Below are 19,605 nucleotides of genomic sequence, written 5' to 3' on the forward strand. Positions count from 1 at the left end.
AGTATGGTAGTGGCACAAAAAGAGACACACAGATCAATGGGACAGAATAGAAAACCCAGAAATAAACCCACAATAATATGATCAATTAATCTTTGACAAAGGAAGAAAGACACCCAATGGGAAAAAGACAGTGTCTTCAACAAATAGTGTTGGGAAAACTGGACAGCAACATGCGAAAGAATCAAACTAGACTTTTTTCTTTTAAGCTTTATTTATTTATTTGACAGAAAGAGACCTAGCGAGAGAGGGAACACAAGCGGGGGAGTGGAAGAGGGAGAAGCAGGCTTCCCGACAAGCAGGGAGCCCGATGCGGGGCTTGATCCCAGGACCCTGAGATCATAACCTGAGCCAAAGGGAAACACTTAAGGACTTGAGCCACTCAGGTGCCTCGATCACGTTCTTAAACCATGCACAAAAATTCAAAATGGATTAAGTACCTAATGTGACGTATGAAACCATAAAAATCCTAAAAGAGCACAGACAGTAACTTCTCTGACACTGGCTATAGCAACTTTTTTTTTAAGACAGATTTCCTGAGGTAATGGAAACAAAAGCAAAAATAAACTATGGGAACAATATAAAAACAAAAAGCTTCTGCACACAGAAGCAAACAATCAACGAAACTAAAAGGCAGCCTGCAGAATGAGAAAAGATATCAGTAAACGACATACCTGATGAAGGTTAGTCCGGCAATGCATAAAGAACTTAAAAAACTCAACACCCAAAAAAACAAATAATTCAATTAAAAAATGGGCAGGACATGAACATTTTTCCAAGGAAGACATACAAACGGCCAAGAGACAATGAAAACATGCTCAACATCACTGATCATAGGGAAATGTGAATCAAAACTATATGAGACACCACCTCACACGTCAGGAGGGCTAAAACCAACAACACAAGAAACAACAGGTGTTGGCGAGGATGTAGGGAAAAAGGAACCCTCTGGCACTGCTGGGGAACGCAAACTGGTGCAGCCACTGTGAAAAATAGTCTGGAGGTGCCTCAAAAAGTTAAAAATAGAATTACCCAATGATCCAGTAAGCACATTACTGGGGATTTACCCAAAGAATACACAAACACTAGATCAAAGAGACAGATGCACCCCGATGATTAAAGCAGCATTATTTGCAAGAGCCAAGATATGGAAGCAGCCCAGGTGCCCACCGACTGAAGAATGGATGAAGAAGCTGTGATGTGTGTATAGATACAGATATAGATACCAGGACATTATTCAGCCATAAAAATGAATGACATCCTGCCGTTTGCAAGGACATGGATGGAGCTAGAGAGCGTCATGCTAAGTGAAGTGAGTCAGAGAAAGAAATACCATATGATTTCACTCGTATGCGGAATTTAAGAAACAAAATATATGAGCCAAGGAAAAAAGAGAGAAAGAGACAAACCAAGAAACTGACTCTTCACTATAGAGAACACTTTGATGGTTACCAGAGGGGAGGTGGGTGGGAGATGGGGTAGGTGACAGAGATTTAGTAAGTGCCCTTGTCACGATGAGCACAGGACATGTCGGAGTGCTGAATCATTATATTGTACATGTAAAACTAGTATAATGCTTTATTTAACTAACTGGAAGTAAAATAAAAACTTGAAAAAAAAAAATCTAGATCAGGGCGCCTGAGTGGCTCAGTCATTAAGCTTCTGCCTTCAGTTCTGGTCATGATCTCAGGGTCCTGGGATTGAAACCCCGCATAGCATCTGGCTCCTTTACTCAGTAAGGAGTCTGCCTCTCCCCCTCCCTCTGCCTCTGCCTGCTGCTCCCCCTGCTTATGCACTTGCTCTCAAATAAATAAAATCTTTAAAAATCTTTAAATAAGCCCTTAATAAAAAATAATAAAATCTTTAAAAAAAAAAAATAAAAATAAAATCTATATCATTTCCCAAAAAGACAAAATACTAAAACATTAACTACTAAAACTAAGTTGATCAACTTTTGGCTTATTATAGAGCAACTAAAAGATATTTGGATATGTTAATATTCATTGGCAAATTTAAAAAGGCATATGCTTTTAAAATTTTTGAAATGTATTCATAAAATTCAAATTCAAAAAAAAATGCTGGTAAAACCCACGGCTCATAATTGCTTACTTCTTCGTTTTCACTGGAAATTAAGGTTTCTTAGGGTTAAGAACTCTAACACATGTAATTAAAACTACTAAAAATAATGACAACATCTATGTATGGCAGGAAAGTAGGACGTGTTTTCAGGAGAAAAAGGTGTGAGAAATGGAAATAATGTAGCCAGGGTCCGGGGGCTCACACCTGGCTCCTGGGTTCCCAAACAGACCAGGTTTGGCTACTGGAACTCACAAAATTCAAAGGCAGAGATGGGAGTGGGGGTGAAACAAGGAATTTGGGGCGCCTGGGTGGCTCAGTGGGTTAAGCCTCTGCCTTCGGCTCAGGTCATGATCTCAGGGTCCTGGGATTGAGCCCCGAATCGGGCTCTCTGCTCGGTGGAGAGCCTGCTTCCCCCTCTCTCTGCCTGCCTCTCTGCCTACTTGTAATCTCTCTCCTCTGGCAAATAAATAAATAAAATCTTTAAAAAAAAGGAAGAAAGAAACAGGAATTTATTTCACTGAGGCCAACACCGGAAGACAGGGGCCTAGCACCTGAGAGACTGTCTCCAGCACCGAAAATACTTCCAGGATAACATGTAAGAAATGCGGAGCAAAGGTGGGTGGATACGCACAGGTGAGCAGTGAAAGTCAAATTAACCACTGTCTTGAAGTGAATCATGGGAGGGGGGAGCTCGCTGGCCCAGGGCCGACCCTACCGCTTGAGGGGTTAGTTTCGGTTCCCCTCCTGGGATGCTTTATCCACAGGGTCTTCAGTCTGAGCCAAGAGACAAGCTGGGAAGAAGCCAACTAGAAAGTCTGAGTTCAAAATACAGGCAGCCAAAATCCTCTTTCAATACATTTTTTGTGAAGGGGAGAAAAAAGTAATTTTGTCCGAAAATGAGGCTGGTGGTTTAAAGGGAAGAAACAAAGGACAAAATTGGAATATAGGGGGAAAAAGTTGGAGGAGGTTTGTGGAAAAAAATCTTCTCAAACAGGAACTTTCATGTGCGGCCAACCTAAATTAAACAAATTTAAAAAAACAAATTTGTTTTTAAAAAAGGGTTTGGGAGGCCTGGGTGGCTCAGTCGGTTAAGCCTCTGCCTTCAGCTCAGGTCATGATCCCAGGGTCCTGGGATAGAGTCCCCCACTCCTGGGATAGAGTCCTTGCTCGGCAAGGAGCCGGCTTCTCTCTCTGCCTCTGCCTGCCAGTGCAGGCGTGTGCGCACTCTCTCGCTGACAAATAAATAAATAAAATCTATAAAAAAGGGTTTTAAAATCAAAAGCAAACTGGTGTAAAATTAGATTTTGGTTTTTCTCTCTGTTAAAAGGACAAAGTTTTCTTGGGCTTTTGGTCATTTGGGTAAGACTAAAAACCTCTTCACCTTTTAAGTATCAGATTTTGTAGTCATCTGTGATCCTATTTAAAGTAGGCAAGGGCTTTAAAATCTTTTTTTTTAATTTTTTTGACTGGGCCAGCTGGGTGGCTCGGTAGGTTACATGGCTGCCTTAGGCTTAGGCCCTGCTCAGCGGGAGCCTGCTTCTCCCTTTCCCTTTGCCCTTCCCTCTGCTCAGGCTCGCTCTCGTGCACGCTCTCGCTAAAATAAATACACAAAATCTTTAAAAAATATATGTTTGACTAACTTCCTAAAACCAAATTCTAAGTGAAGCCTTTTTTTTTCCCCCTAAGTCTTTTTGACCTAAAATATTCCAAAGGACTTGGTAAATGAATCAGGTTTATTTGATATGTAAATTACATGGGAAGCGCTGTCAAAAAAAAGTAACACTAAGCCTTTATCCTGTATTTGTAAGACTGTGGCTCATGTGGATAAAGTCCACTCTACTTCTGCAAAAATAGTCCCTCCCTGCCAGACTTGTGTCATCCTAATGTCCTTGTAACATGGCAACCTCTGAAATGTAGACAACGTTTTATTTCAGGACAGAAAAAAAATCTAACTGTGCCCCTAACTTTTCACAGACAAAATAAGACATCTCATTGGTTGAGTCCCCTACATTTACATTGTTGAGTTAGAAAGGGCCTAACAGGGGCACTTGGGTGGCTCAGCCATTGAGTCAAGTTGAACTCTTGATTTGGGCTCAGGTCATGATCTCAGGATCTGAGATCGATGAGTCCCACATGAGGCTCCATACTCAGTGGGGAATCTGCTTGAGATTCTATCCCTCTTCCTCTGCCCACTACCCTAAAATAAATAAATAGATAGATAGATAAATAAATAAATAATTTTTTAAAGGGCCCACTGGAAAACATTCATGATTCTGAATTCAATCCTTTTCACATGTTCCTATTTCCCTGATTAGAGATAAATGTAAATGAGGCTCGGATCAAGAACTGTTTCTTGAGGCGCCTGGGTGGCTCAGTTGGTTGGGTGGCTGCCTTCAGCTCAGGTCATGATCCCGGGGTCCTGGGATGGAGCCCCACATCGGGCTCCCTGCTCAGCAGAGAGCCTGCTTCTCCCTCTCCCTCTGCTTGCCGTTCTGCCTACTTATGCTATCTCCCTGTCAAAAAAATAATAAAAATCTTAAAAAAAAAAAAAAAAGAACTGCTTCTTAATTCTTAAAATTGCTGCAAAACCTGTTAAAGCAATAGCAGCCCAACAAATATCCTTAAAGTCTCTTGATAACAGAATAGCTCTTAACTCTATTGGCTGATGAAGGTGGTGTCTGGGCTGCAGCCAACTTCACCCCTGTGACCCCTGAAACTCAGGTAAGGTCACAGAACAAGTCGCTTGGCTTAAGAAGGTGACTCCTTCTATAGGGTCTTTCTTTGGCTTATTTGATTTTGATTGGCTTGAATCTGGGGGACCATGGCTCTAAAGTACACTCCAAATATTGGGATTTATCCCACTTATGTAATGATAATAAACCTCCTTTTTGAAAGCTTGAGATACATGCAGCAATGCATCAAGCAAATGCTCTCCCTAAGACAGGAACATTTACGGAACAGAGAAAATAACCCACTTAAGAGGAGTGTGAATCTGAGGCTGTGACCTACGAATACCAGAGGTTAAGCAAAAAGGTCATGATCTATGGATACTAGACAAAGGAACGACAAAAACTTAGAGAACTTCCGAGCAGTAAGGGAGAGTGCTGCTAAGACCTAAAATGTTTATCACATCTCTCAGTTAAGCTGAGAGTCTGATCAAAAGGGGGGTAACTGCTCAAAGGAAAACCACAGGCCTAAAATGGTGCCACTAAGTTTAAGGACCCAAGTCAGTAAACCAAGACTTAATTCCTTACCCAAGTGCAATTTCAACCAATTCCCCCCTCCCTGGAATGTCATCTTTATCCAGTCAACATAGAACTCCTTGGTCAATACTAGGGAATTTTCTGATAAGCATCCCCTCACCCCCGGCCTTTGCGGCTTCTGCTCTCCTTTTAAGGCAACCTTGCCTAAACAATGCATATTTTGATAATAAATTCCTTCCTGCTTTTTTTAATGCCCTCTACCTTTAAAAGTCTTTCCTTTCTTTAGCTCAATAGAGTCCCCTCTTCTTGCTAGATGGGATACTGATTCATGAATCATTTAATGAAACCATTAGATCTTCAAATTTACTCAGCTGAATTTTTTTTTTTAATACTGAGAACAGCTATTTCACAGATTCTAAAATATTACTGGTGACTTCACAAGGTTTCTTGCCAAATTTTCTTAGTCTTCTCTTGAAACAATGCCATCTGGAGATAGAGTTCATCCAGGCCTTTTAGATAATGAATTCCAACTATTCCACCTTGCTGGCTACGCAGCATGGCCTAGAAATTGCTTCTGGGAATGAATGACATTCCCATGATGTCAAGGTTTTGCCTGCAGCTTCACAGATAGAAACTAAAACAGCCAGTTCTACAGGACACACATGGAGGTATGATTGTTAGAGCAAGATCCCGGGGAGCCTGAAAGGGCAGGTTAGGGAGCTGGGTTTCCCTCAGAACCTACTAGTGACCCCTGAGTGCCTGTGGGGGGGGGTGTCACAAGACAATAGTAGGAAGTCGAAATACAGGTACGGAGGGGTGGGAAGCAAGAGGCCAGCCAGCTAGGGCACCATTACAAAAGTTAATGGTGAGAATGAATGCATTCCTGAACTGTGCTAGTGGCAGCCTCAATGGAAAGAGATAATGGCGCGGGGTGGGGGTGGGGGAGAGGGTCAGAGGAATTAAAAATGTGGGGGATCCTTGTCTCACCACACTGTCTTGATGACCACAGTTTTGTAATATAGCTTGAAATCTGGAATTGTGATGCCTCCAGTTTCGTTTTTCTTTTTCCAGATTGCTTGGTCTATTCGGGACACAAAGATCAATGGGACAGAAAAGAGAACCCAGAAAGGGACCCACAACTGTATGATCAACTAATATTCAACAAAGCAGGAAAAAATATTCAGTGGGAAAAAAGACAGTCTCTTCAACAAATGGTGCTGGGGAAACTGGACAGTGACGTGCAGAAGAATGAACCTGGACCATTTCCTTACACCATACACAAAAATAAATTCAAAGTGGATGAAAGACCTAAATGTGAGACAGAAAGGCATCAAAATCTAGAGGAGAACATAGGCAGTAAACCTCTCTGACCTTGGCCACAGCAACTTCTTACTAGACACATCACCAGAGGCAAGGGAAACAAAAGCAAAAATGAACTATTAGGACTTCATCAGGATAAAAAGCTTCTGCACAAGGGGAGCGTGGGTGGCTCAATCGTTAAGTGTCTGCCTTCGGCTCAGGTCATGATCCCAGGGTCGTGGGATTGAGCTCCCCTGCTCAGTGGGGAGTCTGCCTTTTCCTTTCCTATCCTGTTTGTATTCTGTCTCTCCCTGTGTTTCTCTCTGTCAAATAAATAAAATCTTAAAAAACAAAACAAAACAAAAAAAACTTCTGCACAGCAAAGGAAACATTCAACAAAACTAAAAGGCAGCCTAGAAGATATCTCCAAGTGACATATCTGATAAAGGCTTAGTATCCCAAATCTATAAAGAACTTATCAAACTCAATGTACAAAAAAACCCAAATAATCCAGTTAAGAAATGGGCAGAAGAATAGCCACTTTTCTTAAGAATACATCCAGATGCCAACAGACACATAAGGAGATGCTCAACATCATTATCGGGGAAATACCAATCAAAACCATGATGAGATACTACCTCACACCTGTCAGAACGGCTAAAATTAACAACGCAAGAAAGAACAGGTGTTGGATATGGAGAAAGGGAAGCCTCTTGCACTGTTGGTGGAACCGCAAACTGGTGTAGTTACTCTGGAGAACAATACTGAGGCTCCTCTAAAACTTAAAAATAGAACTACCCTACTATCCAGCAATTGCACTAAAGGTATTGACCCAAAGGATAAAAAAATACAGATGTGAAGGGGTAAATGCACCCCGATGTTTAGAGTAGCATTATCAACAAGAGCCAAACTATGGAGAGAGCCCAAGTGTCCATGAACTTATGAATGAATAAAGAAGATGTGGCATATATATATGTACAAGGGACTCGGCCATTAGAAAGAATGAAATCTTACCATATGCAACCACGTGGACAGAGCTAGTGTATTACACTAGGTGATATAAATCAGCTAAAGAAATATAAATACCATTCGATCTCACTTATATATGGAATTTAAGAAACAAAACAGATGAACATATAGGAAGGGGGAAAAATGAGAGAGGGAAACAAACCACAGGAGACTCTTAACAAAAGAGCGCAAACTGAGGGGTGATGGAGGGAGGTGGGTAGGGGACGGGTAGGTGGGTCAAGGGCATTGAGGAGGGCACTTGTGATGAGTACTGGGTGTTTCATATTTTAAATGATGACTCATTGAATCTACTCCAATACTGCACCATATGTTAACTAACTGAAGTTTCAATAAAAATTTGAAAATAGGATAAAATAAAACAATAGAAAGATTTAAAAAAAAATTGTGGGGGTGCCTACCATGATGTAAATGCTGGTCTAGGGAATGAAGGTTTTATGTAGATACTAAAGCCAATGAAAAAAACCACCTACTCAGAATACTTAGCAACACGTTGGGAAATTTAAAAGCACAATATTAATAACAAAATTCAACCACATTTTCTATAGCAGGCTATTCGAGAATGTTGCAAAAGAACAACCACCATGAGCCTTGACCTGCCCTTGGATACATTCACACAGGAAAATCCCTATCAACAGGATTACATGACCTGATCTTACTATACTCTTGCAAGGGGGTGCATTATACTTTTATTTCCAGTCCGTCTGGGCAAGAATGCTGAATTTTCAACACACTGTTGATTAGAACTGTCTTGTTTTCTCTTTGGCCCCCTGAGTACAGTTATGCAAATCTGGACTAATGCGTGGAGGTCTGGAATCAACAATTTTGCCTTGGCTTGCCACTCACTTCGTTTTAATTGGGAGGAAATGCTCACAACGTAAAATCAACCATGTGAAAGTGAACAGTTAGGTGGCACTTAGCGTATCACGAGGCTGCACAAGCCACCACTTCTGGTTATTCCCCAAACCCATTCATTTTTAAAAAGGACCAATAATACCACTCTTAACATATTGGCTAACTTTACCAACATGAGGCTAGCATACATAACTATTAAAAAACATTGTGGTCAGGGACGCCTGGGTGGCTCAGTGGGTTGGGCCGCTGCCTTCGGCTCGGGTCGTGGTCTCGGGGTCCTGGGATCGAGTCCCGCATCGGGCTCTCTGCTCGGCGGGGAGCCTGCTTCCTCCTCTCTCTCTCTGCCTGCCTCTCTGCCTACTTGTGATCTCTCTCTGTCAAATAAATAAATAAAATCTTAAAAAAAAAAAAACAAAAAAAAACATTGTGGTCACACTAAACCTTTAACCAACCATATATTATACACATACACACATTATTGCTTTCATCATAATTATTTTGTGTTGTGGTGGGCATTTTATTCGAAAAACAGGCTCCCTGGAATGTCACAACATTTTAAATTCAGAAAATGAATTATCATTACTCTCCTAATATCTTTGACACAGATCTTCTAAGAGGATATCTCATACTCCTCCTTCTACCTAGTTACCAGAAAAGTCCTGAACTTCTTAAAAACAAAACAAAAATAACAAAGGCTAAAAGAGACTTCAATGTGCCATACCTTATTGGGATAGCCGGCCGCTTCCTTCCCAAATCCGCTTCAAAGAGAAAGCCTTCCACAGCAATAAATAAAAACTGTGCAAATGTCACAATGTTCCCGCATCCTGGGTGCTTCCTGCGTAGTAAAACAAAAAGCTGAGATAAAGGGCACTAAGAGTTGTTATATTAATAGTTCAAAATAACAGGAAGGACCGATTTCTCTTACCCACTGTCCTTTATCTCCGATTTCACATCCCATGGATCACACACGTCTATCAATAGAGCGCACGGAGAAGAAATGTCAAGCTTATTTTACTCTTCCCTAGCTGTACTAGGCCATGAGGAAGAATCCTGATAACTCTCATTCTCAGAACTACAATACAACTTTTCTAGTAAGCAGTGGGTGATTGGTCGTATGTCCTTGGGATACTCACTTCACCGAAAGTGAATCCTGGTCACTTCAGCAGCAAAGCCCCAACACAGAAATGTGCTTGGGTCTCCTGGGCTGTTTACACAGCCTCCTGACCAGGAACCACCAAGACCACTGGCAAGAGAAGACATGCACCCATTGCTGGTGACTAGGACATCGTCTCAGAGAAGGTCACCCTGGGGGCAACGACTGGTTCTTGGGCTGGGGAGGTTCATTCTCACGGGTATACAGATGGCCCGTGAACCAGGACAGATGTATCTGTGGAGGGGTGATTAGGAAACAAGTGTCTACAGATAAAGGGTCTTCGGCAGGGGTAAGGAGAGATAAGAAGCAAGAACAAGGAGAAAGGGCTGAAGAAGGCTGCGATCGTCCACTGACCCCAGCCCTGAACACAGGTATACTAGGTATTCCACAAACAGTGGAATTTAATCGAACCTCTTCAGTGATCCACGGAAGGGTTGAGCAATCTTCCACAGTGACTGCTGGGCACACATTTAAGAGGCAGAAAGAGTCCTTCTGACCTCCGTCTTGAAACATTGGGAAAACTAGTTCCTTAAAATGTTCGTGGTTTGGAGTTTGCCCCTATCAGGTTCTGCTCAGTCACTGGCAGAAGTACAAAGTGGCCATTTGTCTTTGTTTCCCTGAAACTTCCAGACTTCTCAGCCTTCATATTATTTTCTCATCTTGATCAAGGACATTTATTAACCAGAGGCTAGTGATTAGAGGGATGATTATTGTATTATAAATGTACTATTACATTTAATACACTGCTATTTATTTAAAAAACAACCCCGTTCTCCATTAGTGGTATTATTAGTAAATAGCAATGTCAAGTATACAAGTTCTGAAATACACCCGACGGGGGTAAAGTAGGTTAACCCTAAACATAAGCCACTCTTGTGCAGAGCCAGGCTTACAACGTGCAACGCAACTGCTGCTGCTCCTTACGCTCTAGTGGCTACAAAGGTGTTCTTGAAAACTACCGCTTTGCAGCAGACATTTCTTTTAGTATTTATGTTCGAGGGAAAAAACATTGCAAGAAGCCATAAACAATCACATAAAACACTGACCTCATTCAAACAGCTAGTCAAAACCATTAGCCTAATGATGAGTGACAGGAGAAGGTACGTTAGCTCTAGCCAGTTCCTGGCACGGTGCTTTTCAACTCTGGCCAGGCTGCTCTTTAGAAACCCACAAGTCGGAGGAGTCCTTCCAGCCCCCAGATCTGCTCAGACTACTGTGGGGATAAGGCCCTAGAACCTGTACTTTTCAAAGGTCTCTGCTTGCTTCTAGGTGCAGCCAGCCCTGAGAACCACTGGTGTAGGTCTGGGGAAAGTGCCAGAAGATGTGTGTGGGAGTGTGTGTGCAAACCTACGTAAAATGTGCCGGTGATTCCCATATGCTGTCACAGGGCTGAGAACCACCCAAGATGGTTAAAATTACACCATGACAGGCAGGATCCAGTTCTCTAGAGTGGAAGTTCATTACCCTATCTAAGTCTTGCTTCCTTATCTTTAAAATGCAGAACGGTATTAGTGCCTATCTCACTGGTTTATTAGAGAGTAAATAAGCCAGTCCCTGAAAAGCACTTCAAGTGTGCCACAGAGGAGAAAAAGGCAAAGACTAGAACATTAAGACCTTATGTACTGAAAGGTCTTCAATTAAAGCATAGTAACCCTGTTAAAGACCTTCTTGACAAATTTTTCTCAGCTATAAAAGTGTAAGTGATAAATTTTTAATTCTGTAGCGATGATCCCAGGAGAAAATGTAAAGTGCCAACAGAAGACTTAGCCCAAATGGGGTTCATCAAGCTTCCTGCTTCCCACCCATTTTTTCTTTAAAAAAGGATTAGGCCAATTCAATTAAAGAACCTATCACAGGTAAAGTTAGGTGCTGGCAAGCTCCCAGGGTGAAGGAGACCTGAACCCTTAAGGAGGTGACAAGGTAATGAGTGAGGCAAACATGAGAGTATGAAACAGTAAGAATCCAGTGCCACGCGGGGAAGGTAAGAGGACCAGCGGTGTCCAATTCATCTTAATGCCTCGCTCTCTGAGCACAGTATGTGGCTTTCACTCCAGCAGCTGAACAAATGTGAGGGTTCCTCACTGTTAAGTCAATGGGACCTAAAATATTGTATGAAAGATAAAAAGAAGTCATTTATTTCTAAAAATGATTCACTTTACAAGTGTATTCCTCACAGGATTTTTTTAAAAAGCATAATAATTTTTAATTTTATCTTTATTTTACAGAGGTTATTTTTATGCCCATTTCATTGCTAAAGACACTGAGAGCCACACGGTACTGACTCAGGGAAGTCTCCCAGAGCACAGTGCAAATAAATGAGGTTTGCAGACTCCCTTGTATTACTGTTTACAGTTCAGTGGTTTTTACTATATTTAGAGTTCTGCAGCTATTACCATTTTAGGGTACTTTCCAAAGACATTTCATACATGTTAGGGTCCCTCTCCGTTGCTCCCTCCCCCATCCCTTGACAGCCCTATCCTATGTCGTCTCTATTTCCATAGGATTTTAAAATATCCCTAATGCCCTCGCCTAATTAAATTTTTTACAAAATCAACTTAGCTTTTGGGGGAACACACTGTTGTATGGCTACCGATGGAACTATTTGTTTTAACTTGAACAACTGATTTTAAACCTTCAATGTAAAAACTTGGATTCTCTTCCCTAAATCACTTGTTTTCTTGAACTTCACTCCTTACAAATTATAATCACCAACTGCAGTATCTCTCACTTGGAATTCTCTTTAGCAAACATTCAAATTTTTACTTCAAAGACAAGCAACTTTGAATTTTTTAATTTCTTCTTCCAAATTTAGGAAACTTCCTTGAGTCAACATGATGCACTTAATTGTAAAATAAAATGGGAAAAAAAAAAAAGTTTCAGATTGTTTTCCTGAGGTAGGACACTCACCACCTTGGCGAGTTAGCTGATGGGTATGCAAACTGTTTCCAAGCTCTTTCCGGGGGGAAGTCAAGGCATCCATTCATGACTTCACGTCCGTTCTGTACAGTGCGTGCTGCTTTTTATTTTATTACAGGCCCCAATTATAGATACAAAAATCAAAAAGAAGAAACCTAGGTTTGTTTTCCAACTTGGGGAAAATGGAGAAAAATGTTTCCTTCTCCCTACAAGTCACTCTAGCATTTATATTTCTACTTAGTGTTCTGCTTGGCACGGTATTAGGGCACATGATGGTCCCAAGGAAGCCATATAAGAGCAAGTTCCTGCTCTATAAAAATTTATGAGCTTTCCACTGTGATGTCCCAAGATAAAGTAAAAAATGATGAGGAGGCCAAAACTACAAAGGACCTTAAAGACCATCTGGTCCAACCTGCTCTTATTTTATTGGTCTATAACAGAGTACGTTGTGAGCTGCCCCAGCAAACCAGGAAAAGGCTGCTATTCGGTCTGGTGTACACCAGTCACTAAGTTAATAACCGTGCCCCTCATCACCTTATGAAAACCTACTGCTCTATGCAAAAAGTCAGATTTACAAAAAAGACAAACGAGGAGGATCTATGTATAAATTTTCAAAGCATTCTAAATAGAAGCTCCTCTAAGTCACAAAAACATTCCATAAAGTTAGATTTATCCACAACTTTTCAGGAGTAGCTTCTAATACAAGGTTTACCCGCACCGAAACCGAAGTTGTTAGAGACAAGAGGAAGTCAGTGTGGGGCGTCTGGGTCCTGTGATCAAGCGCTGTGTCCGACTCCCTGCTCAGCGCAACCCTCTTCTCCCTCACTCCCCCTCCCTCGCTCTCGCTGTCTCTATCAAATAAATAAATAAATACTCTTAAAAAAAAAAAAAAAAGGAAGTCAGTGTGCTTCAGGCGCTTTGCATGTGCATTTCATTGAACTCTTCAAAACCCTGTGAAGCTGGTAGAGCCTTTCCCAGTTCAAAGAACAGACTCAGGAGATCAAGTAATTCACACTTAGTAATGAGGGCCCTCAGGTGATCGCATATCATGATGCCATATAGCCTTCGGCAGGATTTAATTTAATGGCACATTCAACACAAGTTTTTATTATATTTATATATATTTATAATACAGTATATTATTCTCTCATTATTCCATGGCTGGCCTGATTTTTTCACTTTTTTAGTATTTTTAAATCTATTTCCTAAATGACCTTCCTTGGAAGTATACCAGACTGACAAGTGGGTACATTTTTTCTTTTTTTAATTTTTAAACCTCTCTCCAACTACGCCCAAAATAAGTGACAGATCTTTATCAACACTTTCTGCATAAGATTTCAAGCTCTGCAACAGCAAAAATTAACCCAGACCTTAAATAGATTGCTTTAGAATGACTAATCAATGGTATCATGGAAACAAAATAAATACATTTCGAGCTCACCTCCAGGTGAGGCACTGACCAAAATTCCGTGGGCTGCTTAAGTTCAAAAACAACAGGGAGATTGCAAAAGGTACTAGAGTAGAATACAGGTATCTTGCATTCTAGTTTGGGCTCTGCTACCTACAAGTAGTAGAAGACCCTCTGACTTCTTTTTTTTTTTTTTTTAAGATTTTATTTATTTATTTGACAGACAGAGATCACAAGTAGGCAGAGAGAGGGGAAGGGAAGCAGGCCCTCTGCTGAGCAGAGAGCCCGATGCGGGACTCGATCCCAGGACCCTGAGATCCTGACCTGAGCCGAAGGCAGCGGCTTAACCCACTGAGCCACCCAGGCGCCCCCCCCGTCTGACTTCTTGAGCCCTGTTTCATTTTCAGCAAAAGAGATAGTAACTCCTGACCTGTTTGGTTCACAAGATTGTTCTGATGGTCAGTGGAGATGTGTAGATTCAGATATATGGCCCTAGAGAACACCACACATCGTTTATTCTTCAGCCAGAAAAGGGAGACCCAACGCGGCTAAAGGAGAAGGAGGACCGAACCAAGACTTGAGATTTTTGGTTCTGAACCTTTTCTAGTCCACCTGTCGTTGTCTTCTGTAACAACAGCTCCTATCCACTGAACTTTGCACGTTGCTCAACATTATTTGAGAGCCACCTCAATAAAGCTAACCTAGTTTCCCTTTGGGAAAAAGTGCCATAATCATTCTTAATTTATAAAGTTACGCCTCCAAATGCACGCTTCTCGATCTAAAGACTGTGATATCTTAAAAGCTGAATTCCTCCCTCTGGTCAAGGGGACCGGTCTTCTGAGTAAGTAAGGCTCCACCGGACTACATCACCAGGAGGTCTGTTTGGGTCAAGCACTCAGAACCATCTCGAAGGCCGAGAAAACAAATGCTTGGGGTGGGGGACGGCGGGGGGGGTGGCGGGGGTAGTGAAACTTTCTTGGCTGCAAGTGCAAAATCAAGACTGCGTTAGAAGCCGTAGGGCTTTGCCCCGGTCCGACGTGTGGCATTAACAGGATCGCGGAAAGAGCTGGAGGAGCCCTGGGTTCTGCCACGAGCTCCCCGCCGACCTTGGACCCGTCACGAGAGAAAAACTGTGCAGGCTGCAATCCCGCGGTGTGGGGAAAGCGGGTGCGGACAGCAGGACCCCCGGCGCTCCCCTCCGAGGGATGCAACCTGGAGGGCGGGAGAGCGGGCAGCTCGCGGGGCCACGGAGCAACTGTCTCCGCCGGGTCCCAGGCCGTCCCGGCCCGGCCCCGCGCGCTGCGAGCAGGGGTGCGGCCCGCGGAGGTCACTCACCGGGCCAGGAGCTCTAGGAAGATCACGTTACTGCAGCAGCCTGCGAACACCAGGCCCACCGCTAAGGCCGGACGCATGGCCGGAGCGCGGAACGGAGGGCGAGCGCGGAGGCGCGGCGCCCGCTTATACCGCCTCCCCAAGAAGACGGGCCGCTGCGTCCGCCGCGGCACAGATCATTCCCTCCGTGCCGCAGCGCTGCTCTCCTTCGGCAGCGCCGCCGCCGGCTCCCCTTCCCCCGCGGCCTCCACCAACGCAGCCGGCCGAGGATCTGTAGTTCGCAGTCAGCCTGGGCCCCATTCATCCGAGGGGGCGTCCCGGACAGAGCCAGACTACACATCCCAGGATGCTGCGCGCTGTCACGTCAGGCTATGTGGCCTCCCTCCTCGAGGTTCTTCCGCCAGAGAAGACCGCGGGCCGAGGTGCCCGTCATGCCTCGCGCGGAAAGCGGCCGCTGGGCTTGCTGGGAAGTGAAGTTCCGATGCTGTCAACGTGGTTTCGTGGGAGGCAGCCGAAGACTCAGAAAGGAACTCGTCCACCGCCGTAACAACAAACTCACAGCGGACGGTGCTAGAACTACAGACCTGTGATGGATTGTCGGCGGTGTTAGCATCTGAAGCAACTGCCCTGAATTGAGTGAAAGTAGAAATCCCTGTGAACTCGCCTGTCCACCTCTTGAAAAGATCATTAGATGCTGGAATAGAATCTTGGCTCAGTCCCTAATCAGCTCCGCTATGTCAGTCAACTTCTATGAGCCTGAGTCTCATCCTAGGTAGAGATGGAAACAGTAATGCCTATCTTACCAGGTTCTGTGGATCTTGTTTAAATCTTACCAGGTTCTGTGCAAGTTATGGGGCTCCTGGCTGGGCTCAGTTGGTTAAGCAATTGCGTTCGGCTCAGGTCATGATCCTGGAGTCCAGGGATTGAGTCCCACATCAGGCTCCCTGCTCAGCAGGGAGTCTGCTTCTCCCCGACCTCTCTCTCTCTCATTCTCTCTTTCAAATAAATAAATAAATAAATAATAAAATAAATGCAAGTTATGATTCACTAGAACTGTGCTGTGTCCTGAGATTAGGCATTTCTGGCATGTTCTCAGGTGTCTCTGATGCTACTGGCCCGTGGACCACACTTGGAAGAGCAGATGCCTGTAAAACAGATGACTCTAGAGACCTCTCAATCCCACCTCTCTGACTGGCCAAGGGACTTTGTGTCAGCTAACCTGTCCTTAGTCTCTTCCTTCCTCATAGCCTACGATCCTGCTCAAACTTACCTTAGTTTTTCATCTGGCCACCCAGTATCTTCAAAGAGCAATCTAAATTCATGGTCTTTGCTTTTTACTCTGATCAAGCCAGATTCCGGAAAGTAGTCTCATGCAGATTCCTAACGACCTCTTAATTGTCAAAACCATATACCACATTCTCACCCTACTCGATCTTGCGGTGGCTTTTGATAATGAAAGTCTCCATACTCTTGACATTCTCCTCTTTTCTATCTCCTTCTGAGACACGAGTCTCCAGTTTTCTCTCTCTACTTCTCCTATTTTTTTTTTCAGTTTTGTTTGTGGGCTTTTCCGCCTCTGCCCCAAGTCTACCAAAGTTCCATTATTTTTCCCTCTTCTTGCTGCCCTAAACCCTTTCTATTGGTGATCTCATCTCTGTAACTTCAACCATCCCAATATGTAACTGTGAGCCTATATGTGTATAAATGTCATGTATGGCCCCAATTTCCTGTGTGCCTTAAATAAAACTTCCAACTGCGTATCTGACTCCTTCAGCATTATATCCTTGTAACCCCTTCAGTTTAAGCATCTACACAGCTCATCTATCCTTCCATCTAAGTTCTTGGGGGTTTTTTTTTTTCAGATTTTAATTATTTGAGAAAGAGTGAGTGAGTGAGCATGAGCAGGGAGAGGGGCAGAGAGAGAGGGAGAAGCTCCTTGCTGAGCAGGAATCCCAATGAGGGGCTCAATCCCAGGACACTGGGATCATGACCTGAGCCAAAGGCAGGCACTTAACCAACTGAATCACCCAGATGCCCCACTAGGCTCTAATTTCTATTAAGGACATTATCTACCACCTATTCTCTTTGGGCAGAAACCTGAAAGATTTCCAGTCTTCCTCTCCTTCCCACCACATAGTTATTTGATCTCGATACCCTGTCAAGTATGCCTCACAAGTATCTCTACATTCTAGCCTCTCTGTCCACATATCCTCCTGTGAAAGCCTCTGAACATGTCTTGGTACCTTCAACCTCTGCCTTCTTCAAATCTTCCTCCATGCTGTCTCCAGACTGTGCTTATTTTTTTTAAGAATTTATTTATTTATTTGTCAGAGAAAGAGAGAGAGAATGAACACCAGCAGGCACAGGGGTAGGCAGAGGCAGAGAGAGAAGGCTCCCTGTTTAGCAAGGAGCCAATAAGGGACTTGATCCTGGACCCCGGGATCATGACCTAAGCCAAAGGCAGCGGCTTAACCTACTGAGCCTACTGAGGATGGAGACATCCCTCCAGACTGCGTTTCTAAAGACAAACTCATACTCTCTCTGTCATATTTCTATACCAAAATATCTGGTCTACTTGTCTAGTACTGCGTAAGAGACCACTCTGAAGAGTAGTGATTCAAAATATAGTGTAGATCCAAAAAAAAAAAAAAGAAAATCTTTCTTACAGTTCTTTATGTCATACACATTCAACACAGAGTGAGTCCATTCTCCACTGGGGTTTCTGACACAGTTGTGTTCAGATGTCAGGTGAGGTTAGAGTCACCTGAACGCTTGATTTGGCTGAGGGACAACCCTCTCCACATAGTCTCTCTTAGGCGTGGTGCTTTCTCACAGATGCTGTGGACTCAGGCTAGCTGGACTTCTTATATGATGACTGACACCCCGAGAACAAGTTTTTCAAGAAATCAAAGCAGAAGCTGCAGTGGCCTCAGAAGTCACACAGTGTCACTTGTACCCAATTCTATGGGTTTCATTGATTTCTCCGTGAAAGAGAACTAACATGGGCATCCGTTGGGTATTGGGTGGGAGGGCATCTCTAAAGCCTAGCTATGCAGAATTTCTTTGGCACCCTGTGCAAAATTCACACTTGTAGAAGGTATACAAGCATGTCACAATCAAGCCTCAGTTTCCCTCTGTGGTTCCATCTCCTGCCATTCTTCCCAGTGCTACCCAGACTCTTAGGACATTAAACACTCTGTTTTCTGAGTTTACAGTGAGTTTCAAAATTCACATCTCTGTGCATGCCGTTCTGCCTGCTCAGAATACCCCCCTTTCTCCTGCTCAACCTTTTATGGAAGTGGAGGATGGTGGAGTGAATAGATACATCCTCACTGTGCAGAGGGAAGGTCCCCTCTCAGATGCTGCCCCCTTCCTGTGTGTAGCTTTTCAATACACCATTCCTGGTTCCCTCTTCTATCTGTAGCACCCCATCCACACCACCTGAACAAATCCATGAAGCATGTTGTGTTGTAGTTGTCATTTTCATGTCTGTCTCCCCTGGAGACCACGCCCTTTTGTGGACAGAACCAAGACTAACGAATTCATCTCTTGATTCTTAGCATCATATGATACACACTATGCACATATATTTTTTGTTGAATGAATGAGCTTTCCTTTATTATTGGAGTCAAATAATTTGTACCTCATCAATTCAATAAATATGTGTGTTTCATTAAATACTTTTATTAAATATTACATATTTTCAGCATGACTAATTTTTAAACCTCAAACATGTAAACATCAAAAAGGCACTGCTCAATTAATTTGCATAAATGATCATCTGTATAACCAAGACCCTGGCCAAGAAACAGAACATTACCAGCATCCCCAGAAGCTCTTTGTTTCTCCTCCTAATCACTAATCCCCTCTAGGAATAACCACTTTTCTTTCTTTCTAGCCCCAGAATTTGTTTTGCCTGTTTTGGGACTTCACATAAATGGAATCATACAGCATATTTTCTTTTGTTTCTGCTTCTTTCACTCAACATTCTGTTTCTGTTTGTTTGTGTTTTCACATATATTTGTAGTTCATTTATTCCAGCCACTCTCCAGCATTCCTTTCCATGAATATACCACAAATTATTTCTCTCTTCTGCTGGTAATGGGCATTTGGGCTGTTATGAATAGTGCTACTATGGAATTTGTTATACATTGCTTCTAGTAAACTCTTCAGCACACATTTCTGGAGGCTATGAGTACATTCAACAAGGTCTAGTCAAGAAACAGAAGTCACACAGTAATGAGTGGAGAAAGTTTAATATAGAATTACAAACTAGTAACAAAGACTTCATTACTATAAGAAGTTAAGAAACTCCCAAGATTATACAAATAGCAGAT

General features: G+C 43.0%; 1 protein-coding gene across 3 annotated transcripts in view; it reads right to left on the minus strand.

Moving 5' to 3' along the window:
- SLC35B4 (solute carrier family 35 member B4) overlaps window positions 1–15,549 on the minus strand; it is a 49,203-nt gene extending 33,654 nt beyond the window's left edge. For 2 of the 3 annotated variants that reach the window (XM_044246596.1, XM_044246595.1), the window contains exons 1-2: window positions 15,272–15,549; window positions 9,181–9,294 (exon numbers count right to left, since the gene is read on the minus strand). In XM_044246596.1, the coding sequence (XP_044102531.1) occupies window positions 9,181–9,294; window positions 15,272–15,348 (191 nt within the window). In that variant the 5' untranslated portion in view covers window positions 15,349–15,549. The remainder of the gene's footprint in view (window positions 1–9,180; window positions 9,295–15,271) is intronic. The other variant, XM_044246594.1, reaches the window with a different exon arrangement.
- Window positions 15,550–19,605: the final 4,056 nt, after the last annotated feature.

The sequence above is a fragment of the Neovison vison genome, chromosome 4 (genome assembly GCF_020171115.1).
Source record: "Neovison vison isolate M4711 chromosome 4, ASM_NN_V1, whole genome shotgun sequence".
NCBI lineage: Eukaryota > Metazoa > Chordata > Mammalia > Carnivora > Mustelidae > Neogale > Neogale vison.